Source organism: Moschus berezovskii, chromosome 28 (genome assembly GCF_049115385.1).
Source record: "Moschus berezovskii isolate FMDL1 chromosome 28, NW_MosBer_1.0, whole genome shotgun sequence".
NCBI classification, from domain to species: domain Eukaryota; kingdom Metazoa; phylum Chordata; class Mammalia; order Artiodactyla; family Moschidae; genus Moschus; species Moschus berezovskii.
The window spans coordinates 24,638,722-24,665,108 of record NC_142487.1 but is presented as its reverse complement, the minus strand read 5'-3'; the positions used below and the strand labels follow the sequence as shown (position 1 = coordinate 24,665,108).

At 38.8% G+C, this 26,387-nt stretch overlaps 1 protein-coding gene across 5 annotated transcripts in view; it reads right to left on the bottom strand.

Moving 5' to 3' along the window:
* The window catches only part of WDR7 (WD repeat domain 7), a 345,084-nt gene that overhangs the window by 257,566 nt on the left and 61,131 nt on the right, over nt 1–26,387 (bottom strand). For all 5 annotated transcript variants that reach the window (XM_055417429.2, XM_055417428.2, XM_055417427.2 and 2 more), the window contains exons 13-14: nt 9,555–9,750; nt 2,191–2,405 (exon numbers count right to left, since the gene is read on the bottom strand). In XM_055417429.2, the coding sequence (XP_055273404.1) occupies nt 2,191–2,405; nt 9,555–9,750 (411 nt within the window). The remainder of the gene's footprint in view (nt 1–2,190; nt 2,406–9,554; nt 9,751–26,387) is intronic.

Here is a 26,387-nt window from a genome sequence, read left to right as displayed (position 1 = left end):
TTCTGTCATTTTTGAGATTGCATCCAAGTAATGGATTCAATACAGTTATAAAGGATAATTCTACTTAACACCTTCTTGCTCTTCCAGTGAAAGAAGGAAAAAAAAATCACAGGACAGTAAATTCTCTATCTTTGCTTGTAAAGCTGTATATGTCAGGCAAAATTAACCTAATTAACAATATAAAATATTTGTTACTTCTAAATAGCCCAATTGCCAGCACTAACCAGGAGAAAACTGCATACTTTCTATACAGTATTCCCACTGAGGTTTTACTTTCCATTGAGACCCATGGTAAAAAAAAAAAAAGATCCAATTTCCTAGAGTAAGTCATGTACCACTGAGCAGCTCTTAGTTACGTTTCGTTTTGTTTTTTTTCCCCTTAACTTTGGGTGGGCTCTATTTCTCCGGAGGTTTGAAAGCCATCCAGCAAATGGCTCTTTAAATATTCCCCTCAGGAGGAGCCTCTAAGTCAACATGAGAAAATAGTTAGAGAAATCCCTAATGGTCCGGCCAACATACATTTTTCATAAAGTGATTATCCTCCTGCAGCCTTGGCTTCCTAAGCCTTTCCCTCCTTCTATAATTGTTTCCCTTGTAGGCCAGGCAACAATTACCACTGCTACAAGGCTGAGAAGGTTCACGAGCAATATATTTTATAATACGTAAGTGTAGTGTCTCTGATATCTGGTGCTTTTATCACTAATTGCTCTATAAAATGCGCTATTAAAACGGGGACAAACAAGACTGTAAAAAATCACATAATGGACCATGAGCACTTACAAAAGCCATTCATAAATGTTACTGTACCTCTTACTTCCCTTCAATTTTCCAGTCATATCATTATTTCCCCAAAGTTTTACTTCTAGGTGCTATCAACAAGAAAAAGAATATATTTGGGAATTACCAAACGGACACACCTGCCATTGAATGTATTGTTTTATAAGTTTGCTTAATAGAACATCAGACAATGTGCCGTGAACAACTGAATTCCTAGGGAATATCCACAGGATCTCCTGAAAGAAATTATAGGCATAGCAAGTGCATTTCAGCCCATTTTCTATTCTACAGAGCATGGGACAGAAAGCATGAAAAAAAAAAAAACACAGAAGGATTTCACAATTCTAATCTATGAAACATACAATATAACAAAGTCAATAAAACATTAATATCTTGAGGAAAGAATGATCAACTATTTCTGCCAATTACTAGAGGATATGGGTCAGTGGAGCTGCCTGTAGTAAATATTTCCTATGTCATTAGTACTCACTAATTCATGGGCGGATTTTCAAATTTGTACACAATCCTTTCAACCCCTTTGTTATTTATGCACACATCTAATCATTTAAAAAGTAGGAATCAGGAATAAAAGAGAATTAAAATAAAAGTATTTGGTGACTCATTCATAATTCTAATGAATTCTTAGATGGAACTAGGAATTCTAAGTGTGATTCAGACAGAACACTGGGATGGTTTCTAGGTTTCATTTATCTATTTACCAGAGACAAACTAGTTCTAATAATACCACAGAACACAAATATCACAAAGGAAATAGTGGCTAGTGTCTAAAAAACTAATGCTAAGTAGCCAATTAATGAACTGGGGTTGACTCTTCTTCTTTAAGCAAGACAATTTTCTGTTAACTAAAAAAGTAACTGGTGGGTTGATTTTAACTATCAGGAAGGAAAGTGTGGTTGAGTTTGGGTCTCGCAGAAAAATGCCAGCACTTGTGTAATCTCACCACTGTTCTTACATATTTTCTTAAATCTTGCAAATGGCCTAACATTAGTAAAATCGGAGCCTATTTTTAAAACTAATGATAAGCCACAATTTTTCCTAAATTGCTACTTTTTTCTCCTGAAGATATCACTAGTGCTCAACCTTCCAACAGGAAAACTCTCAGAAAGTTAAGAAGACGGATTATATACAAACTGTTCATTCTAATTTCAGAAGCTGAAGTCACTCAAGTCTGTAGGAATCATTTTAAAATAGTTTGAATGGGAAGAACAAGTTACTTTTTCAAAATGCCAAATACTTGAAACACTCCAAAACTGTGTTGGATAAACCTGCTTAAAAATCAGAAGCTTAGTACTCACCAGTGTCATCTCCCCAAAATGATTCCCCAAGACGTATCAAAGCTGTATCATTAAATGAAGCTGAACGGGGATACACGAGCCCACGTATAAAACTTACTTTGTCAGATGCCTCAGAAGCCAAGAGGTTAGTGGCAAGAGTCTGCAGCTTGTGATGGGCCACGTTCTTCAGAGCAGCAAGGCTGCGGCGTGTCATGGCTTGTTTGAGGTTGATCGCCGGGTGACTCAGTGAGTCAACAGCAGCAGGGGCTGCTTCATCACAAGCGTTCAGGATCTCCACAGCCGTGATCCCCATCACACACCGGTCCAGCGCTCCTGGGAGACACGCACATGCACAGTCACTGCACAACTCTGGACGACTAAAGTCCATTTTTTTAAGAAAGGAAAAATGCATGGACATTTTTTAATGTAGGAATATGTTTTATCAGTGCCTGCCAGAAACATTTTCTTGTCCTTCCTTCCTCTAATGAGCTCCCTAGCATTACCTGCACCTTTTCCTCTCCCTTAAGACCTCTACAGAAGAAAAGCTCAGTAAACTTGAAAACGCAGAACAGAAACTATGAAATTAAACACAGGAAAAATAATATCAAAAATGAAAAGACAATCCTCAAGCTCTGGGCAATTTCAAGTATCCTAACAGGCACATAATCAGAGTCGCCAAAGATAAAAAAGAGAGGGTAAAGTCAAAAGCATATTTGAACAAATAATGGCCAAAACCTACCAAATTTGTTGCAAACTATGTACCCACAGAGTCAAGTACAACAAACCCTCAGCACAAGAAATACGTAGAAAACTACAACTAAACAGCTCAAAATCAATAATAAAGAGAAAATTTTCTAAGAAGTCACAAAAAAACAGATATAGCATATACATAGAGGAACAAAGATAAGGCTTACAGCAGGTTTTTCACTGGAAATAATACAAGCAAGATAGTGGAATACTGAAAGGAATAAACAAAAAACTGTCAACATAGAATTCTATACCCAGAAAGAAATATCTTCAAAATGATGGTGAAATAAAAAGTTTTTCAGATATACAGAAGATGAAAGAATCACTTAGACCTACACCACAAGAAAAATATTAGGCAAAAGGAGAGTCCTTTAAGATAGAAATCTGGATCTATACAAAGCAATGAAGAGCAAGAGAAATGCGAACTACTTGGGAAAAATAGGAAAGCTTTGTTTTTATATTCGTTTCCTTAAAAGAGGGCTTCCCTGATAGCAATCCACCTGCAATGCAGGAGACTCCAGTTCGATTCCTGGGTTGGAAAGATCCACTGGAGAAGGGATAGGCTACCCACTCCAGTATTCTTGGGCTTTCCTGGTGGCTCAGCTGGTGAAGAATCTGCCTGCAATGCGGGACACCTGGGTGTGATCCCTGGGTTGGGAAGATCCCCTGGAGAAGGGAAAGGCTACCCACTCCAGTATTCTGGCCTGGAGAATTCTATGGACTCTATAGTTCATGGGGTCGCAAACGGTTGGACATGACTGAGCAACTTTCACTTTCACTATTCCTTAAAAGATAATATACTGACTAAATAAATAAGCAAATAGAAATAATGTTCCAAATGAATGAAAATCATGAGCAACAACATGCATGATATAAAAGATAAGAAGTAGTACATAGTGACCCAATTATTCTCGGTTAGAACTTTTCTTCACACAGAGCAACCAGACTGTATAAAAGAACAGTAGGAGATAAGAAAAAGGTGTACCATGCTGCGGAGGGCCTTGTCTTAAAGACTACGTGAACTAAAGTTGTTTATGTTTTTGTCTTTAAGACAGTGGCACGAATCAAGTGTGGTTGTTATTGTTTTATTTCCTATAATTAATTTGCCAGGAGAGTACAGGATGGACTAGAAGGTAGAAACAGAAGACAGAGAAACCAATAAAGACAGGTATAAGTGAAAGTGAAAGCTGCTCAGTTGTGTCCTACTCTTTGTGACCCCACAGACAATACAGTCCATGGAATTCTCCAGGCCAGAATACTGGAATGGGTAACCTTTCCCTTCCCCAGGGGATCTTCCCAACCCAAGGGATCGAACCCAGGTCTCCTGCATTGCAGGCAGATTCTTCACCAACTGAGCCACAAGGAAAGCCCAAGAATACTGGAGTGGGTAGCCTGTCCCTTCTCCAGCAGGTCTTCCCAGCCCAGGACTCAAACTGGGGTCTCCTATACTGCAGGCAGATTCTTTACCAACTGAACTATCAGGGAAGCCAAAGATAGCATGGGTGTTAAAAAATATAGCCTGTCATAAAAAGAGTACACTCTAAAGTAAAAAGGAAGGTGATGGATACATAATGGGAAGGTCTTAGTAATGAATTGCACAGAGGACTTACAGGGAGAAAGGTTGAAAACGTAGTCATATTTTCACTCTAATAACCTCTTCCTTCAAAATTTCAGAGTGAATCCAAAAAGGAAATAAGAAACTTTGTTTGACTAGAAAAATACTATTTTTTTCCGTAACCATTTCATCCTTTGTGTCTCTGCCTATCCTATCTTACAGTGTTCTTTTGTTGTTTTTAATTTTTGGCCATGCCGTGCATCATGTGGTGCATGATATGGCTCCATTCCTTGACCAGGGATCAAACCCATGCCCCCTACATTGGGAGTTTGAATTCTTAACTACTGGGCCATTAGGGAAGTCCTTATCTTATTTTTGTAATAGAATTAAAACAAAAATATAGAAGATACAGAAAAGTCAATGATGCTATGTCATATCCTGTGAAACAGAAACATAAAATCAAGTCTCTGTTGTATTATATCCTGCAGGCAAAAGGTCAAATATGTGAAGAAAATACTTGCTACTAAACTCTTTACTAATAAAAAAAAGATAGGACTGAAGTACCACCTCCTGATTCTCTTTGGTAATTTTAATAACAAGGCAAAACCATCAATTTAAATAAATCAAAATAAATGTTTTTGGATATCCATGCTTTCTATATGTTGTGCCAGTAGATATATTAGTTTATATCTTCTTTTATATTTTATTGGATACTTAAGTTTTTAAAAAAATGATTCAAACACATATTTCATGAAGTTATTGCAAAAACAGGAATATTTCAGAAAACTTGAAGGGACACGAATAAACGAAAAGAAAAAAGGTAACAGAACAAAGTAAACTGGTAAGACTTCATCCACTAATTTCTAATATTTGGCAATCATTGCTGATGTTTGCAACTGTGCAAGGACAACTGACAGCTGTCCCTAAAGGAACAGGTATATGATGAATCACTTCCATTATGAAGCAAAAATGATAAAAATTGCAGATAACAATGGTGCTAAGGCTCGGTAACGGTCAGATAACAACGACTTGCAACACCAGTCACTACCTGAAGCATGCCACTGTCTCCCAACAGACTGGATCTTGACCTTGTCAGAGGCCTGTGGGAACACCACCACATGCTTACTGGGAACATCGGACGTGCAGAATAAGAGAGCTGATTCCCTATAGAACGCAACTCCATGAAGCAGCAGCCAGCATCTAGGTCGGTGACCCACCTTTTTAATAAGTTCGTGGTAGGCTGCAGTCCATGGGGTCGCTAAGGGTCGGACACGACTGAGCGACTTCACTTTCACTTTTCACTTTCACACATTGGAGAAGGAAATGGCAACCCACTCCAGTGTTCTTGCCTAGAGAATCCCAGGGACAGGGGAGCCTGGTGGGCTTCCATCTATGGGGTCACACAGAGTCGGACACGACTGAAGTGACTTAGCAGCAGCAGCAGCAGCAAGTAGGAGTTAAGATGTTGAGCTGGCCAAATCTTGTTGCTGGTTGTTATACTAACTTTCTAACTACTCAGAGTTGTGAAGGAATAATCATTTTCATGGCTTCTAGTGGGTAGCCATTCCCTTCTATGGGGGATCTTTCCAACCTAGTGATTGAACCCAGGTCTCCAGCACTGCAGGCAGATTCTTTACTGTCTGAGCCACCAGGGAAACCCCCTATTAAGCACTACTGCATATAATTAATGGAGAAGGCAATGGCAGCCCACTCCAGTACTCTTTGCCTGGAAAATCCCATGGACGGAGGAGCCTGGTAGGCTGCAGTCCATGGGGTAGAGAAGAGTCAGACACGACTGAGCAACTTCACTTTCACTTTTCACTTTCATGCATTGGAGAAGGAAATGGCAACCCACTCCAGCATTCTTGCCTGGAGAATCCCAGGGACAGCTGAGCGGTGGGCTGCCGTCTATGGGGTCGCACAGTCAGACAAGACTGAAGCGACTTAGCAGCAGTAGCAGCATATAATTAAGAGGATAAATAAAAGAACAAAAGCTTTTGGACCTCTATCTCTCTAAGTTTTGTATTACTAGCTTTAACTTCACTTCATAAGGAAATGAACACTGAAAATAAAAACTACCCATTTGAAGAGAAAAATAACCAAAATGCTCCATGAAATTATAAAGTTAAGACATTTTTAAGTGCTGTTAAGCTAGAAGCATCAGTGTAATTCAAAATGGCAAACAGAAAATTGCACAAAATACTTGAGTAGTTTTCATGTAAGATGGTTTCATCTGTAAAAATACATTCCCAAAACATGAAGTAGAGGCAAAAAGTATCTCCTCAGAGTTTAAACACATTTCATACGTCAAGCCTGGGCCGAATCTGATTTATTTTTGCTTCATTTTTTATTTATTTAATTAATAAATAATGTCAATACCTTCAGGATGTGCCTTGCTGGCTCCCCAGGGGCCTTTATATCACTAGCTAAAACCTGAACAGCAAAGAGAGAAAGAGCGTACACCCCCTATTATGGCTGAAATCCACAATTCATTCTGCTTCCCTAGCTTTATCTTGATTTAAGAGTGCCATATTGACTGATTGTTTACCAAAATCCTCCTGAAGGTCAGAAGATAATTGGTCAACTGCAATATTATGTATTGGGCTTAATTATAGTAAACCAGTTATAAAAATAACATCCTCAGTACACACATAGTCAGGAGCTATTTGTCATTTCCTACTAGGGAAACTACTGGAAAAGTAATTCTGTCTTCCAGTAAGGTCTCATTTGTAAAGACTTTCATATTCTTTGTAAATGTCCTTAAAGTATCTGAAGTATTCAAGTGTCATATATTTCAGCATCTAAGAAATTCATAAAAATTATACTCTTTGTCATATTAATTTAATATTTAAAGTTCTAGACAAGTTTACCATACTCGTGTATTTACAATATATCAATTGCTTATATATGCATTATATTAAAATAATGTTTTACAATTATCATCACTATAACTTTCTTTAATATTAATTCTCAAAAAAAATTTTCTAAATAAAGGTAAGATCATATCCCCAAGGCCAACAAAGTAACAAGTTAAGCGTGTTTGTTGAATAACAATAATAGGAAATTTACACATATGCAAGTACACACGCAAAATACACAAACATACATGGATACACATAGCTACTACATGCCAGGTAAACGTTATGTCATTTTATTCTCTCAGAAACACTATGAAACAGGAACTATTATTATCTTCATTTTACAGGTGAGTAAATTGAGAGACTTGCCATGGATCACAGTGCTGCCAAATGGTTGCTCTTAAATTCACACCAAGGAGTCTGACTCCAGTGAAAAAGTGAAGTGTTAGTCGCTCAGTCATGTCTGACTCTTTGGGACCCCATGGACTGTAGCTTGCCAGGTTTCTCAGTCCATGGGATTCTCCAGGCAAGAATACCAGAGTGGGTAGTTATTCTGTACTCCAGGGAATTTTCCCAACCCAGGTGTCCTGTATTGCAGGAAGATTCTTTACTGTCTGAGCCACCAGGGAATCCCAGAGCCCAAGACAAACTCTGTATATAGTTAACCTTAAACAACACAGGTTTGAACTGTGCAGATCCACATACACATGGATTTCTTTTCAAGGTAGTAATTACTACAGTGCTACATAATCCCTGGTCATTTGAATCCAAGAATGGAGAACCTCGGATATGAAGAAAACATGGCAATGGAGGGCCAACTTTAAGTTATACACAGATTTTCAACTACACAGAAGGTGGGAGCCTCAACCCCCATGTTGTTCAAGGGTCAACTATATCTGGTTTGTAGGGTGGACCCAATCAGCAAACATGAAACAGTGCTGCTCAGCAGATAGGGTGCAACAGAAAGGAACACAAAAATAGGATACAAAATTACATACGTAATGTGACAGCAAATCTGTTTTTTAAAATGTAGAAATGAGACTAGAGAGAAACATGTCCAAATTCACCACTGAACGATGGTGAATCTGAGTTCATCTTTCTTTTCTAATGCCTTTGTGCTCTCTTGGGCTTCCCTTGTGGATCAGCTGGTAAGGAATCTGCCTGCAATGCGGGAGACCTGGGTTCGATCCCTGGGTCAGGCAGATCCCCTGGAGAAGGGAAAGGCTACCCACTCCAGTATTCTGGCAAAGAGTTGGACACGACTAATCGACCTTCACTTTCACTTTGTGCTCTCAAAATTTGATAAAAACTAAGAACCTGTTTCACAATCAGGCCAAAAAAAAAAGTTAAATGCAAAAGTAAAGAAGTGTGACACTCTTCAAGAACACTTCCTCTTGACAAAATTGCCTGTGTACTATCAGAGAGAACCAGGACTGCAAATGAAGGATAGCTAAAGATTATGGCTACTTGCACCAGAAAGACCTGTGAGCTCTCCCTCTTATACCCCCATCCAAGCAGAAATATACACACAGTCCGATTTCAAACAGGACTATTTAAGAACACAGAAAAAAGTTTCACAGAGAAAAAGAGAAAAATAGAAATATTACATAGCATATATGTTCTTTAGGAACATAAAGAAAGGTTCAACTCACTGATAGATGACGACTTAGGATAGTAAAAGTAGAATAAAGAGTGTTTTCAAAAGCCCAAACTAATAAACATGTAGTTATGTATTTAAAAATTTCCAAGTAAAAACCCTAAGTTTCTGTATGTAAACTTTATATGTCATGGCCTATATTTTTAAGCTAAACATTATCTGCTGCATTATGCCACATACGTAAAATATCTGAACCCTGAAATTTTACATGTTCTCTTAGAACTTAAAACTTCCCATTATCTCCTTCAATTAAAGGCCCTGTATTATTTTTCTGCTGTTCAAACGAAAGAGAATTCTATCTTTTTCCACTGTTTCTGAACTAGAGGCAAAAATGATTCTTTAATCTCACAATTTGCCTCATGAATTATATAGAAATCACTTAGCTGTCTGGTGTCTGATGTCTGTCCTCAGTTGAATATTGTCGTCAACCACATTTCTCTAAAGATCAGTGAACTCTACAAGTATCTGAGACAGTACAACAAATATTTTAGAGGACACCTAAATATTTCTTTTTTGAAAATGATAAGAACACTTAGTAAAAGCGGCGATGAGAAACACAAGTAGCAACCTTTTGACATTTCAGGGGTTTTTCCTCATGCAAAAGACTTTTCATTTCTAGGAAGCTGAATATACTCATTTAATTTTCTAGTCTCATCTGTTCTTACCAGTATCCATTTGCCAGACATACACGGAGCCGTCTGAACATCCCACTACTAGGTAATCGTCAGAAGGCCTCCACTTGATTACTTGAATGGGGAAAAGATGACGAGACGCCAGCATAATGCATTTTTTCTCTCGCAAGCTTAGGAGTCCGACTGAGTGGTCACTGGCTACAGAACAGATGCAGTGCTGCACTCTTGCCTGAAAGGAAAAATAAATCTCAATCACATCTAGATTAAATTCGGAATAACATGGATCTGGTCCTCAGTGAAATCAAAATTAGTTACACATTCACTGCTGTCAAAAACACGATGTGTCAAAACTTTTCTTCTTTTATATTACGCCTAAAATGCCCAGTTCAGTCATCACAACACTCTGAAAAAGACTACATTAAAACTAGTTTTAAAAAGGGAAAGACACCTAGAAAAAGCTGCTGTTCAAATCCGAAGATGACCTTACTAAAATGATTGCTATATACGAACAGACAGAGCTGGAAAGAAATTGATGTGTTATGATGTGTTCTCTTTCTCCGTCTGAATTTCCCTTTGTGAGCAGCTGGAGCATCGCTTCTGTCTGTGACTCTGCTCTTCCCTGCTCCTTTGCTCAAAAACAATGCTCATGGTCCCTCTGCCACAGTCATTTCTGAAGAGCCGCCAATCATTTGTCTTATCTGTAGGTGTGCGTCACAGCCTCCGCCTATAACGTCGGCAAGCACACAGCCTCAACTAACATACAAAAGCTCAGTAAACAGCCTGCTCTATGTTTCCTGCTCATCCCTGCTTTGTGCCTTTCCATCCCTTTTTAGAACAAGATGGACTATGATATAAACAATCAAAGACAGTAAAGATTTTCAGTAGCTACCGAGAACTGAATCCACAGTGGAGAAAATTAAAAATTAGAGTCTTTATATGTCTGGAAGACAATGTATAAGCAACTTAAAATTTTGTAGTGCATTATTAGATTATGCTTCCGGTTCACATCAAGGTGAACCTGTATGAAAATAGCCATCTGAAACTCATTATTGCGGCTATTTATTGAGGAGGAGATCTAAAGCACTATATATTAAGACATATTATCCCTTCTATAGGCTTCCCTTGTGGTTCAGCTGGTAAAGAATCCGCCTGCATTGTGGGAGACCTGGGTTCGATCCCTGGGTTGGGAAGATCCCCTGGAGAAGAGAAAGGCTACCCACTCCAGTATTCTGGCCTGGAGAATTCCATGGACTTTATAGTCCATGGGGTCTCAAAGAGTCGGACACCCCTGAGCAACTTTCACTTTCAACTTTCAACTTCATCCCATCTATGGGATCCAGAGGAGAAATTTCTCAAAGTTCACTCTGCTGGGCTTTTGCCTGAGCAGACTTTTTTGGCTAAAGAACAGTATCTCCCTCATCGGGAAATGTTGACATGTTATCAGATGAGAAAAAGCAGGAGGCTGGGGCAGGGGGTGACCAGACATGCATGAGAAACACAAGTTACACTTGTTTTTATCCACAGACCTTCTGAGAACCTCCAACCTGTAACATGAGTATAATGATATCTACAGAGGGCCTACAAATATCTGCAAATATCTACATTCGTTCGACCATCATAATCTCATGAGGTACAGATTTTAAGGAACACACTTTGGGGAAGGCTGCTGCAACTGATTCCTTCGATGTTCTGGCTACTAAGAAACACAGGACTGAATTTTCTACCCATAACAGAGGTGGGGTATGGGCATATATTTCTGAATGTGGACTTCTCATTCAGTTTTTCCTATACAGTTCATGGAATTCTCCAGGCCAGAATACTGGAGTGGGTAGCCTTTCTCTTCTCCAGGGGATCTTCCCAACCCAGGGATCGAACCCAGGTCTCCTGCAATGCGGACGATTCTTTACCACCTGAACCACAAGGGAAGCCTATAGAAGGGATAATATGTTTTAATATATAGTGCCTTAGATCTCCTCCTCAATAAATAGCCACAAAAACTAAACTCTCATCTAGTTTTTCTCTTGTTTTCTCTTCATTGCGATTTTGCTTTGTTTTTATCTAACTAACTACTGTTTATTTCTTGTAAACAACCCCAAATCAATTTTTGAATGAAGCAGAACATTAAAAACAGAAAGTAAGATTAACTCATCACTTTGCTCTTTAATTCAGGTGTTTCGATCTTCGGCACTGTGTTAGCTTTATTTGTGCCCTGTGTTTTATAAATGATATAAAGACTATAATCAGCATAGTAGCTATTCACTAATTTTCAAAGTTAAGAAAACTAAGTTCAGAAAGATCATGTTATAAACTGTTATTAAAACATCACACAGAATTTTCTTATACACCTTTTTAAGCTTATTTATTTCATGCTTCCTCATAAGCATAAAACATGATTTCTTTCTTTAAAAAAGACATTAAGGACTGAAGGGTAGCTGACTGTGGCATGTAAAACTTCACCTTGTAATTAAACAGTAAGTCAAACTACAGTGGCAAACTACAAAAATATCATTTAAACACAGGCAATATTAAATCTAACATGGCAGAAATATAACGTCTTTATTTTCAATTACTTCACACTACATAAGGTATTTTCGACCTTCACCAGACACATACTGATAACAGAAGACAATAGTTTAGGGGGAATAAAAAATAAGATAATAGTTTAGTACAATGGACTGTTTGCATTTCTACAAATCATCATTAATACTGACTTTACATTTATCAAATATATCCATTATCCAATTTATAAAAAGATGACTGCCACATGAATGGTTAACTATTGTGTATTTTGGGCTTCCGAGGTGGCGCTAGTGGTAAAGAACCCACCTGCCAATGCAGGAGATGTAAGAGACTTGGGTTCCATCCCTGGGTTGGGAAGATCCCCCCTGGAGGGCATGGCAACCCACTCCAGTATTCTTGCCTGGAGAATCCCCATGGACAGAGGAGCCTGGTGGGCTACAGTCCATGGGGTCACAAAGAGTCTGATGCGACTGAAGCAACTTAGCACGTGCATATATTTTCTATTTTGCAATGCGGATCTGTGAAAAAGTAGTAGTTTTACCAGAGAAAACAAATCCAACAGAAATCGTTTTCTCTGTGTATGAGTCACTGCAAAGAACTGTTTCTAAACGGCGTTCCTTTCCATCTACTCACACCCTTTAATCAGGCAGTGATCAGACAGAGCACGTGCCCTCAGTCGCTCAGAGTCGAATCCGACTCTGTGTGTGTGCGTGTGTGTGCTCAGTGGCTCAGCCATGTCTGACTCTCAGCAACCCCACGGACTGCAGCCCACCAGGCTCTTCTGTCCATGGAATTCTCCAGGCAAGAATACTGGAGTGGGTTGCCATGCCCTCCTCCAGGGGAATCTTCCCGACCCCGGGATTGAACTCACGTCTATTATGTCTCCTGCACTGGCAGGCGGATTCCTGACTGCCAGCACCACCTGGGAAGCTCATGCTCCCTCTCAGTTCAGTTCAGTTCAGTCGCTCAGTCGTGTCAGACTCTGCAACCCCATGAATCACAGCACGCCAGGTTTCCCTGTCCATCACCAACTCCCGGAGTTCACTCAAACTCATGTCCATCGAGTCGGTGATGCCATCCAGCCATCTCATTCTCTGTCGTCCCCGTCTCCTCCTGGTCAAGGGTTATTCCTGCAGAGGTGCTCAGCTCTAGCCATCAGCAGCCAGCACTCTTGCCAGAGCCAGGGCAAGGGTGAGAGAAGAGAGGTATCTTCATCCAGAGTGCAAAATGTCAGGGGGTGTCAAAGTCAGGGTTTGATTCCTGGCTAGCCATTTCCTTCTCCAAGGGATCTTCCCCACCCAGGGATCAGACCTTGCATTGCGTCTCCTGCATTGCAGGCGGATTCTATACCGCTGCACCACCTGGGAAGCCTCCTCAATCTTTAAAATGAACTAATCCTTAATTAATGTCACACATCTAACTCGCCAACTTCCCAGTCCCCAAGTTGACTGACAATCATTTCATTAACATTCATATACATTCCTATCATTCCTTTTCACAGATAAAATGAGGCATAGGTGGGGGGTGCTGAAGTCTGTTTGTTAAAAAGGTGATTTTTTTTTATCGATATCCTTTACTCTGGTGTTTTTCAAATAATGTTCTATTGGTGGATCTCAACATCTGAAGTGATAACAAAACTGAGAAGACCTGACCCACAAGTTCTGTCTCTGCCAAGCATCTCCAACTGCAGTTTACAACCTGCAGTGTCCCTGTGCTAACCGAGAACCTGACCTCCAGCACCATATCCTCATGAGAAGTTTTATTGTCAGAACTGTCACCTTTGCCATTTATATACAGGTGGATAATTTTTTTTAATTCAAGAAAATGTAATCCATCCTCATAAAAAGATTTAAAGTCTCTACATCATGTTAGCACCTTATTAGTAAAACACAAAGCAAAAATTAAATAATAGCAGAGGGTGTCCTTTAAAAAGTAGATTGTTGGGAGTAATTTTCTGAAGGAAAAAATAACTGAACTCCAAAAATTCTAGTTTTTCATTCCCACATAATATGTTCTTTTCTGACATGTGTATTTACATTAAGTACGTTTTAAAGAGTAGTTCTGTTCTTCACTCACACAGTGCAATAATGATGAAAACTGGCAAATAACATGCCCCATCCACAAAAATGTGTTTGGCCCAAAATAAAAATGGTATACCATCCATGCAAATAAGCATCTGAAGAGTTAGGTCCAGTTTACTGTAATGAGCAACAGCCTTGAAACAGCCAAAATAATCAAGACTGAAAACAGCAACAACAAAAATCAGTATTACTAGGCCCAAGAAAGCACAGTTATTAGAGGTACTTAACTCACAACGAAAGAGGTTCTTTGCTTTTAAAACAGTTAAATAAATTTAATTTTTCTTTTTTCAAGAAAATGCTAGTCCAATTTGTGTGAAGAAAACTCGCCTAGAGTAGAAATGACCCAGATACAGTTAAAATCTCATTAATTTTGATCCCACTAATTAATTCTGAGTTGATGGTTACCTTCACAGGCTGTGTAAAAACAAATTAATGGTCTAAACAAAGCAAATGTCTAGCCTATTTAAGTGTAAAAGGAAAAAAAGGCCATTCTCAAGTACCACTTTGGTATTAATTTTAATTCAAACAATGAACAGAGTAATGATAAATAATTCTCAGCTACCTGTTAAATGAAAGCATTTAAAAGATCTGCTAAAACACAATTAACTTGTGTTTCTTATAACTTTCTTATCTATTCTCAAAATTATTGAAGAAGCACTTCTTAAAGAATATTTCATAGTTCCTATCATTCTAGCTTCCTCACAAATAAGTTGAATTAGTACAATTTTTATTATTAAATTATTAAATTCTAGAGATCTCAGTTACTAAACATTTACTTCACATATAATTTGATTAATTATATTCTACTTTACTTTCTTCCATTTCAACCTGGAAAAGTCGCCTAAACTTGACTTAACCCCAAAGATATTTTAACAAGGAAGAGACATTTAAATTGTTCATGTAAAATAGTAATACAAAGAACTAAAAAATATGAAGCTCTTATCTTTAAATTATGTGAAAAACATGTTCCAAACTTGTTTGATCAAACACCCAATTCATTAGAACTTTGTAATGTATCCTCACTATATGTGTATTTATAAATTGAATATGTACTTGTGCCAATACATCATGTATATTGTAAAACATACTCAAGAATATATATTTAAAAAGGATGATTCAGTTTAAATAAACAAATTTAAGATGAAATATTTTCCTAAATATCTTGCTAAGAACTTTATGTTAGCCAATACCTCAAAGCATAATATTTATCTTTAGGAAGGTTTCACTGTTAATGATCAGTTCAGTTCAGTTCAGTTGCTCAGTCGTGTCCGACTCTCCGCGACCCCATGAATCACAGCACGCCAGGCCTCCCTGTCCATCACCAACTCCCGGAGTACACTCAAACTCATGTCCACAGAGTCGGTGATGCCATCCAGCCATCTCATTCTCCGTCGTCCCCTTCTCCTCCCGCCCCCAACCTTTCCCAGCATCAGAGTCTTTTCCAGTGAGTCAACTCGTCTCATGAGGTGGCCAAAGTATTGGAGTTTCAGCTTTAGCATCAGTCCCTCCAATGAACATCCAGGATTGATCTCCTTTAGAATGGACTGGTTGGATCTCCTTGCAGTATAAGGGACTCTCAAGAGTCTTCTCCAACACCACAGTTCAAAAGCATCGATTCTTCGGCGATCAGCTTTCTTCACAGTCCAACTCTCACATCCATACATGACCACGGGAAAAACCATTGCCTTGACTAGACGGACCTTGGTCGGCAAAGTAATGTCTCTGCTTTTTAATATACTATCAAGGTTGGTCATAACTGTTAATGATAGTGAAGGTAAATACATATTTTATATGCTGAGTGGCTCAATTGTGTCTGATTCTCTGCGGTCCCATGGACTGTAGTCCGCCAGGCTTCTCTGTCTATGGAGTTTTCCAGGCAAGAATACTGGAGGGCGTTGCCACTTTCTACTCAGGGTATCTTTTCGACCCAGGCATCAAATCCAAGTTTTGTGTGTGTGTCTCCTGCCTTGGAAGGGAGATTCCTTACCACTAGCGCCACCTGCAATCAAGAATTTTATGGTGGTCCTCTGCCAGATTGAGCAAGTGATCACTGTTTGAACCTGATAATGGGGCTGATAAAAGGGCATTAGACGTTCACTGGGAATACTTCCCAGCATCATCTGCCCTGCTCACTTTGTGACGGCGGGGTTAAGACCTGCACAGCACGATCTGCCAGCTCTCCTAGACAAACACACTGTCACAGGGAGCACACCGGACGAGAGCACGGAGGCCCCCTCCCGGAGGTGGCGGGCCCACGCAGAGCCCAGGTGACCCGTGCCCGTCTGATGCATGAACCAAGGGAGGCATCGGCGGCCTTTCATCCAGTAAACGTTCATAAGCTCAATTTGTTACGGTTAAAAAAAAAAAGAAGAGGTTTAATATTTCATTCCCTTGCCCCAATCTACTATCTCACAGATTCCACTTTAGCACCTGCTGCTATCAACTGACTTATAGGGTGTAACACATACCATTTAAAAAAAAATGTTATGGAACAGAACTTGTACAGCATGGACTGAGCATCTGATCAACTTAGTCAGTACATTACAGGTAAAAATTATTCAAAATCATGTTCCAACCACTGTATTAGTTCTTTCCGAGAAGCAAAAGGTACCAAACAACATCAAAAGTTAATTAAAAGCAGGGGCTAACGAAACGCAACAGGTAAAAACTCTAACTTTGATTTAATGAAAAAAATTAAGATAACTGGAGCAAGGAAAAGGAGGAAGATACTGAACTGAAACAAATATATTCCAAGGTCAATTATTACTTTTCAAATAATTCTGATCCTCAACCAATAAGCACTATCTGAACTTGCCAGTAAATAACCCTCACGGTACATTAGTGCTGAGCAGCAGAATGCCACAAGCCATCACAGGATCTGAGAGTCAGAAAGTACCACCTAGGTCATCCAGCCTGACCTCACGCATTTTACAAGACTTCATTTTAAACCGTTCCCAGAAACCTCTTATGTAACCCGTTCCTAAGCATCTGCCATGAATTACAGAAACTAGAGACAGCTAGTTCATTCCACCCACCAGCTCTCTGGGGAGATGATTCTGCTTTCCAATAATTCCCAATGTAAATTATATATATATAAATTTCTTTCTGCTTTTGCTAATTTGTTTTCTAAACTAAACTGTTCTTTTCTTCATATCATTCCAGGAGCACTCTCTTAGCTGCCCAAAACAAATTTTGTCTGAATATTCTCTAAATATATGAACACTAACTATTGTCTCTCCTTTTAAATATGCCCATCATTCGACAAGCTATAAATGACCAGCTTCTTTCACTCATAAATCAATCCCACTATTCTCTTAATCATTATTTCTTGACTTCCCAGAACTCTTTCTCTGGAATATAAATGCACAGTTAAGATGCATCACTTATCACTTTTAAATATTCTACCTGAAGGGGAAAAAAAGAGCCTACCAATGTTAATCGCATTTGCACACTTTCACAAAACTAGATCAGTTTTGTTTTTTTTTTTTTCAGAAATCTATAGCTCATCCTTCTTAAAACATGGGGGGAGGGGTAGAAAGCTGTTTCTTTCATAGGTATTTTAGAAAATAAGACCATGTGGTCCAACTAAAGCACTGACCATCGATCTAATAGAATACTTATGTTCTACATGAAAATAAGACTTTTAGGGACGAGTTTTAATATCTTTGTTCATTCACTGCATACAAAAAATAACAACAAAGAAACAGAGGACTAGTCAGACTCCAAATAAATATGAAGAATTTAATGGATGATTACAAAGACAGCCTCTATCAGAGAAAAATATATTTAATAAATGACATTGAGATAAGCTGTCATTTTAGGGAAGGACAGATTATTTTTACCCTTTCCTCACCCTATAGACATAAATAAACTTCAGAGAGATTAAATTACTTGCTGCTGCTGCTGCTGCTGCTAAGTCACTTCAGTCGTGTCCGACTCTGTGTGACCCCATAGACGGAAGCCCACCAGGCTCCCCCGTCCCTGGGATTCTCCAGGCAAGAACACTGGAGTGGGTTGCCATTTCCTTCTCCAACGTGTGAAAGTGAAGTCGCTCAGTCGTGTCCGACCTTTAGCAACCCCACGGACTGCAGCCTACCAGGCTCCTCCATCCATGGGATTTTCTAGGCAAGAGTACTGGAGTGGCTTGCCATTGCCTTCTCCGTAAATTACTTGATGTTTGTTTTAATCCAGACATTGCTTTTTAATAAAACGTCATCAAATTTCTAAATGGGGTAAGATTATAGGACTTAAAAATATGAAAGAAGCTGAATAGAAATAAGGATAAAATATATTACATAGAAATGGAAATTATCCCCAGGTTAAAAAAAATCAAAAGTAACAAGTCAGAAGAAAATTTCAACAACAATAACAAAAAGCACATAAGCTTAATATTTCAATTAAGTTAATCACTAATTAACTAAGCACTAATTATAAGCACTAATATCCCCAAGAGAAACAAATGAGCAAAGGACAAACTATGTCTCAAAAAGAAACAAAAATTCACTAAAATCCTTATAGAAAAATTTCATTATCTCCAGTAATAAAAGAAATACAAATTTCAACAATAAAATACTCTTTACACCTATCAATTTAGCCAAAGACTGTAGAAATTATAATACTAAACAACCAAGATTTATGGGGTCTTACTTTGCGCTAGGTATTACTACTCTAAATGCTCGGCAGTAACTCATCATGGCCTCACGACAACGCTTTGAAGTAGATCCTAGTATTATTTCCATCTTACAGATACAGAAACTGAGGCATGGAAGTAAATAAAAATATCCTGTGTAGGCAAGGAACAATGAAAAGGGCACTGAGGGTAAAAACAATTCGGTAATCAATCTCAATATTCTTAAAAATGCTAATACTCTATTACACAAAAATTCTAAGGCTCTAATCCAAAAAATATTCATGAAGTTAATCCAAGGAAATAATCATAAATGAGAACAAGTTTTACAAAGATATTCAATATTATTTACAATAGTTCAAATTGGGTACAACCTACATATCCAAAGCAAGAGAACTGCTAAGTAAATGCTGTATGCTCATATAATGTAATGGTATATAGTCATTAAAAATTACTTTCACAAATGAGTGTAACTTGAGAAAGAATTTGTTAAAATATTAAATGAAGATGCAACATGCATAGATAACTATATCTACAATATAATCACAAGCACACAGTAAATGGACTTTAAATGGCCAGAAGGACTTCCCTGGCTGGCTAGCGGTTAGGACTCCATGCTTCCACTGCAGGGGGAGTGGGCTGGATCCCTGGGTCAGGGAACTAAGATCCGGCATGCCCCACAGAGTGGCCAAAAACAAGACTAAAAGGATAGAGGAAAAGCTATCAAAATGTTAACTGTGGTTGGTTCTCTAGAAGGATAACAGGACGCCTTTACCCTCTTAGTTACCTGTTTTCAAAACTTTCAACTGTGTATATGTGAAATTCATAAAACTGCAGTTAAAGCTTACATCATATTCTTAAAAGCAAGTAACATGTGACAAGGAAAAGAAGGTAAAGGGGGGTAAAACTCCAAACCTAAGTAATCACAGATGAAAAACTAAAACATAAATTACCAAAGAACTGAGCCATGCACAGTTCTCTGAAGAAAAATCTGAAATATGGGAATTGAAAAGAATGGCTGTTTTGGTCTACAAAGTGAAAGACACTCAATAAATCAGTCATTTAAAATTAAGCATGCATCAAAATCATACTTATGTAAATCAGTAATTAAAAATATAGTCAATGTTGGAGAAATGCAACTATTTTTCAATACACAGTTACATCTAGTAGGAGGTGTAACGTATGAAGGTCAAGTTCAGGCCCTCAGGTTGGACTGAAAGAAGGTGAAAGTCACTCAGTCGTGTCTGGTCTTTGCGACCCCATGGACTATACGGTCCATGGAATTCTCCAGGCCAGAACGTTGGAGTGGGTAGCCTTTCCCTTCTCCAGGGAATCTTCCCAACCCAGGGATCAAACTCATGTCTACCGCATTGCAGGCGGACTCTTTACCAGCTGAGTCACAAGGGAAGCCCAGGTTGGATGGACTACGTAGGATCAAATTCCAGCTCTGCCGCTTGCTGTGTGACCGTGAGCAAGTTATTGAACCTCTCTGAGCCTCACTTCTCCATACAACGTGGTTAACGGCAAAAACCACACCTTACAGAATCATTGTGAAATAAATGAAATATACACGAAGAAATCAGCATAGAGACTCACACATCATGCGTACAAAAGATGATAGCAGTTAATGTTACCTTTACCGTTGTCAGTGTTATATCAGTATATATACCACAAATCCTGCCTTTTTAAATGGAGTTGTATCTACTTTGTGAGGCCATTGCCAATGTTCAGGTATTCAACAGGAAATGTGGAGACAGCTATAATTTTTCTACTACATGAGTTTTCCCTTTTCTGTATTTTCTTCTCATATTAATAGCTCTGTTTTAATTTAGCCTGAATAGTTCTACTTACATGATCATTACCTTCACTCACATATTATCTTAACATAATGAAGTTTTCAGCACTTTCAACACTTTGAGTCAACAAAAGCTTTCCATCCAACAGCTCAATGACCACCTTCCGCTGTTTTTGTATCGCACATTTTTTTCCAATGAATTTACTTAGTAATTTTTTACTTCATCCCTTTAAAACACTTTCTTTAATTTCAATTCTACATTTACGGGTTTCAGAGGCTGAGACAGTCAAATCTGAAGACTCTGAAGACAGTCGAAGGTTTTTTTTAAGGAACTCAAAAGTGTTTTATCCTTTCCCCTCCCCTACAGCAGTCAGCTGTCCCCAGTTACTGTCCAACCCAGACACAAACCTGGAGGACACAGAGTGAGGGACTAACCTCCTCCGTCACGAAGAGCCTCACTCCTCAGACTGCCCTGAGTTACAAGGCTTGGGGCTGCTCGTCCTCCTCCTCCTTTCTGGGTCCTACCTTGAACTTGCAGGGCCCCATCCATCTGACCTGGTAACTTGCAATCTGCCTGCTTGGCTTCAACCTATTTATTCCTGGAGGTAAATTACTAGAACATGGATGCTAAAAATACCTCTCGTTTTACAAAGGATCCTGGCTTGCTTTTTAAGTCTGTGTCAAAGAACACAGAGAAACCTAACCTCCACTATTATATACCTGGCCCTTGAGAGTACCTGGAAAGGTACGCTCAGTCATTCAGTTGTGTCCGACTCTCTGCGACCCCGTGGACTATAGCCCTCCCAGCTTCTCCGTCCATGGAATTTTCCAGGAAAGAATACTGGAGTGGTTTGCCATTTCATTCTCCAGGGGATCTTCCAGACTCAGGGATCGAACCCGTTTCTTGCATCTCCTGCACTGGTAGGTGAGTTCTTTACCACTCCACCTCCTGGGAAGCCAACCTAATTGAAGAGTTACCTTAAAAAGTAACTTATAGTTTTCTAACAATTCCTGCCACCTTAACATAAATTTGAATTCATTTTAAAATTGCTTTCAGTTCAGTTCAGTCGCTCAGTCATGTCCGACTCTTTGTGACCCCATGAATCACAGCACGCCAGGCCTCCCTGTCCATCACCAAATCCCGGAGTTCACTCAAACTCATGTCCATCGAGTCGGTGATGCCATCCAGCCATCTCACTCTCTGTCGTCCCCTTCTCCTCCTGCCCCCAATTCTCCCCAGCATCACTTTTCCAGTGAGTCAACCCTTCACATGAGGTGGCCAAAGTACTGGAGTTTCAGTTTAGCATCAGTCCCTCCAATGAACACCCAGGATTGATCTCCTTTAGAATGAACTGGTTGGATCTCCTTGCAGTCCAAGGGACTCTCAAGAGTCTTCTCCAACACCACAGTTCAAAAGCATCAATTCTTCGGCGATCAGCTTTCTTCACAGTCCAACTCTCACATCCATACATGACCACTGGAAAAACCATAGCCTTGACTAGATGGACCTTTGTTGGCAAAGTAATGTCTCTGCTTTTTAATATACTATCTAGCTTGGTCATAACTTTACTTTCAAGGAATAAGCGTCTTTTAATTTCATGGCTTCAAACAGCATCCACAGTGATTTTGGAGCCCAAAAAAATAAAGTCTCTCACTGTTTCCACTGTTTCCCCATCTATTTCCCATGAAGTGATGGGACCAGATGCCATGATCTTTGTTTTCTGAATGTTGAGCTTCAATCCAACCTTTTCACTCTCCTCTTTCATTTTCATCAAGAGGCTTTTTAGTTCCTCTTCACTTACGATTAAGCTATTCAAGAAAAATCGTCTTTGCTCTGTCAGGTACTAATTCTCTTCAACCCAAAATAGAGTCAATCAACCACTTCATCACAATATTTAGCACCAAATATCTTCTGACTATTAACAAAAATAAATTTCATGCCCAATGTAACCTTCTCTGCTACTAAGAATACGACTAAAGATCTAAAGAAACCTCTCCAAATAGAAGAATATCTAAGTTGTTAGATTAGCGGGTGGGGGGTGGGTATAAATGGGATTAACATATGCACACTATTATACACAAAATCAATAACAGTGACCTACTGTATAGTACGGGGAGCTATAAATGTCTTATAATAAACTACAGTGGAAAAGAATCTGAAAAACAATATTACATATATAAAAATAAAACTGAATTACTGTTATATACCTGAAACTAATACAACACTGTATATCCACGATACCTCAGTAAACCAGCCTCGTAAGACAATAATAAATTAATTAATCTCTAGGATGTTTGACACAACACTGGCATAGCTGGAATGGGAATATAATCTGTCTCGTTACTGTTGAAGGAATCCCTCACTGGCGGTCTCTTCATATATTACTGATTCTTCCAGCTTCGTACAAAAGAGACAGGGTGTGCTATGCTACCTGAATACATGTACACGATCCATAACAGGAAACGTTTATCTTTTATCTTGAACAAAATAGTATGACAGCAGTGAAAATTTGAAAAACGTGCAGCGATCAGAATGGATAACCAACACAGTACAGTACTGGTACATTGAAGCCTCTGTGGTTTCAAAATGAAAATGAGTGCTCTCCATTCGTACATGCTCTTCAAACAGCGACTTAGAAGCCTAGAAAATTAACAAGGTTTAAAAGATGATAAGATGATAAAAAGAATGAAGAGTTATGAGGGTAAATAGGGATACAAACCTACTCCTAAGCTTCGGAAGGACAATTTGGCAAGAACGATCCAAAGGACTTTAAAAATGAATATGTCCTTTTAGAAAGCAATTCCACATTTAAGAATTTATCCTCAGAAGTCATCCAAGATATGCAAAAATATTTAGTTATCCGAATTTTCAGCCCCACTGCTGATAACAGAAAAAAATGCTGGAAAACATCATTCTGAAATTTCTGATAAAATTACACAAATTATAGACTATAATCAAAAATGATGCTGGAATACACTTAGTGACACAAAAGTGGCCAGATCATCTTTAGAAAATATATTGTCTGTAACGATATGTTATTTAATTTTAAAAATAAAAATTAATTTCCAAAAGATGACACTGAATACATAAAAACATACGAAAACAGTCTCAAAATCTAAAAGAATGACGTGTTATGGGAAAAAAAATACTACAACAGACCATGTACATTGTGACCTATTTTAGAAAAAGATTAGTTCTGCTGCCTGCTTTTGGTTCCTTTGCATCACCAAAGTTTACTCTGCTTGGCTTCAGGGGCCATGATAAAATTATAGACACTGCTTTTTAAATGTAACATCAAAATTAAGTTAATAACAATACTCCAAATTCAAAAAGGTAAAGATAAGAGCTAACTGAGGCAGAAGCTTTAGGAGCATGTTCAGAAGGAAAGGACAATATATTAAAAAGAATACCTAATTTTTCAACTGTTCTTGCCGGCAGTGAACATCACAGGCAGTGAACATCACACACTAGCAAACATATCATCACATATACCAAACATAATTATCATATCTGTTGCCAGGAGCTAGGGATTTAGTATTGTCAAACGAAAGTAGAAACAGGTTAAATGCCTGACATTCGCATTTTCACAAACCCATGCTGCCCCCTTCTGGATAATTTTGGAGGTATGTGGCAATACAAGTTTAATAAGATTTAATATATTAAAAAGCAGAGACATTACTTTGCCAACAAAGGTCCGTCTAGTCAAGGCTATGGTTTTTCCAGTGGTCATGTATGGATGTGAGAGTTGGACCGTGAAGAAAGCTAATCGCCGAAGAATTGATGCTTTTGAACTGTGGTGTTGGAGAAGACTCTTGAGAGTCCCTTGGACTGCAAGGAGATCCAACCAGTCCATTCTAAAGGAGATCAGTCCTGGGTGTTCATTGGAAGGACTGATGCTAAAGCTGAAACTGCAATACTCTGGCCATCTCATGCGACGATTTGACTCACTGGAAAAGACTCTGATGCTGGGAAAGGTTGGGGGCGGGAGGAGAAGGGGATGATAGAGAATGAGATGGCTGGATGGCATCACCGACTCGATGGACATGAGTTTGAGTGAACTCCGGGAGTTGGTGATGGACAGGGAGGCATGGCATGCTGTGATTCATGGAGTTGCAGAGAGTCGGACACGACTGAGCGACTGAACTGAACTGAACTGAATCAGTTTTTTCTGAATGTTGAGCTTCAAGCCAACCTTTTCACTCTCCTCTTAAGGTGCTTCACTGACAGCTCAGCTGGTAAAGAATCCACCTGCAATGCAGGAGGCCCTGGTTCGATTCCTGGGCTGGGAAGACCCACTGGAGAAAGAATAGGCTACCCCATTCAGTATTCTTGGACTTATAGCCCAAGGGAAATTAAAAAATTATTTTTAACTAGTCTTTAGAAAAAGGTTAGTTCTGCTAACCTTTTGAACTAATTTTAGAAAAAGGTTAGTGATAATCATCAGTTAAAAAATCATTTTTAACAAATCTTTTAAAGACCTGAGCCGATATGTTCACACTAGGAAACACATAAATATGCTTCAAAATGTATTTTGAAACATTTTCCAAAATTTACGTTTTGAATAAAGTTCTAGCATTAGCAAAGAGCTCTGATAATCCAACCATCCATGCCGATGAGAAAGGGAATAATATATATTTACTAAAAGTAAACAAAACATGACAGTTTAAACAGTCAGCTTTTGTTCCCTTCACGCCTTCTTCCCCCCACTCCCAAGAGCAAACAGAATCTGACTTTGGTGCGTCTCCTCCCATTCAGCTTTCATAAGTTACCAACAGAAGGCTTACAACACCTACCCTCTCCACCGCTGCCCCCACCTCAGGCTCCCAGGCACCGGGTGCACGCCTGGTCTACACTAGCCTAGAGTTCAGACTGTGGAAATTCACTCAAGCCTACTTCCAACAGCTATTCAGATCAGGGAGGCCTTCTACCTCTAACCACTCTGTGCTGCTTAAATGTCTCAGTTATTAGAAGAGGAGCAAACTAAAATGCTAGATTTATAAAGTCTAAAACACAGTGTAAGATACAGAGAACAGACCAGTGGTCACCAGTGGGTGGGGGAGGGAGGGGCGTGCAGGGGCGGGGGAGGAAGATGCCAACCACTGGGTGGGACAGGCTTGACGAGGCGCTGTGCAACGCGGGGAATAGAGCCAGCACTGCGCAGTAAGTGTAAACGCAGGGTAACCTTTAAAACTGCATAGAAACAATTTAACAGTATAGAAAGGCTCTCTAGAACTATAAAATACTGCTTTCAGGAGGAAGGGAATGACATAGCTGGAGAATAAAAGGATATTTATTAATATCTTTTAGTGCTTTTTGCATTTAGTATTCCTATTTATAAAATATTTTAAGACACTACAGTCAATAATATCCAAAGTGCAGATGAAAACTGAAAACAGTAAGGCACCTAAAATGTTAACGAGCCTGCTTTTAAAAGATTTTTCTAAAAAGTCTCCTATATGAGTATTTGAAGTGGCAATAATATTTAACAATAATATGAAGGTCCCACTTTAAATGTGAATCCTATGAAAACTGCCTATAAAATCTTATATATCTGAATAGCAATATATAAGGTCAAAAATCACTCGCTTATAAACAATAAACACAATTTGAAATGACAAAAATGGCACAGAACTTCCTTTTATATTGTTATGTAATTCAAACAGTATTTTAATTTTACTTCTATTTCTTCTCATATACATGTATAATTCACATGTATATATAGTATACCCACCTCTCATACATAGATACATGTACATATTTCTTTCTCATTATGGACAGTATATTTTGCTTTCTTAAGAAACCAAACCACAAACAAAAAAAATTAAAAAGTCACCTCAAACTG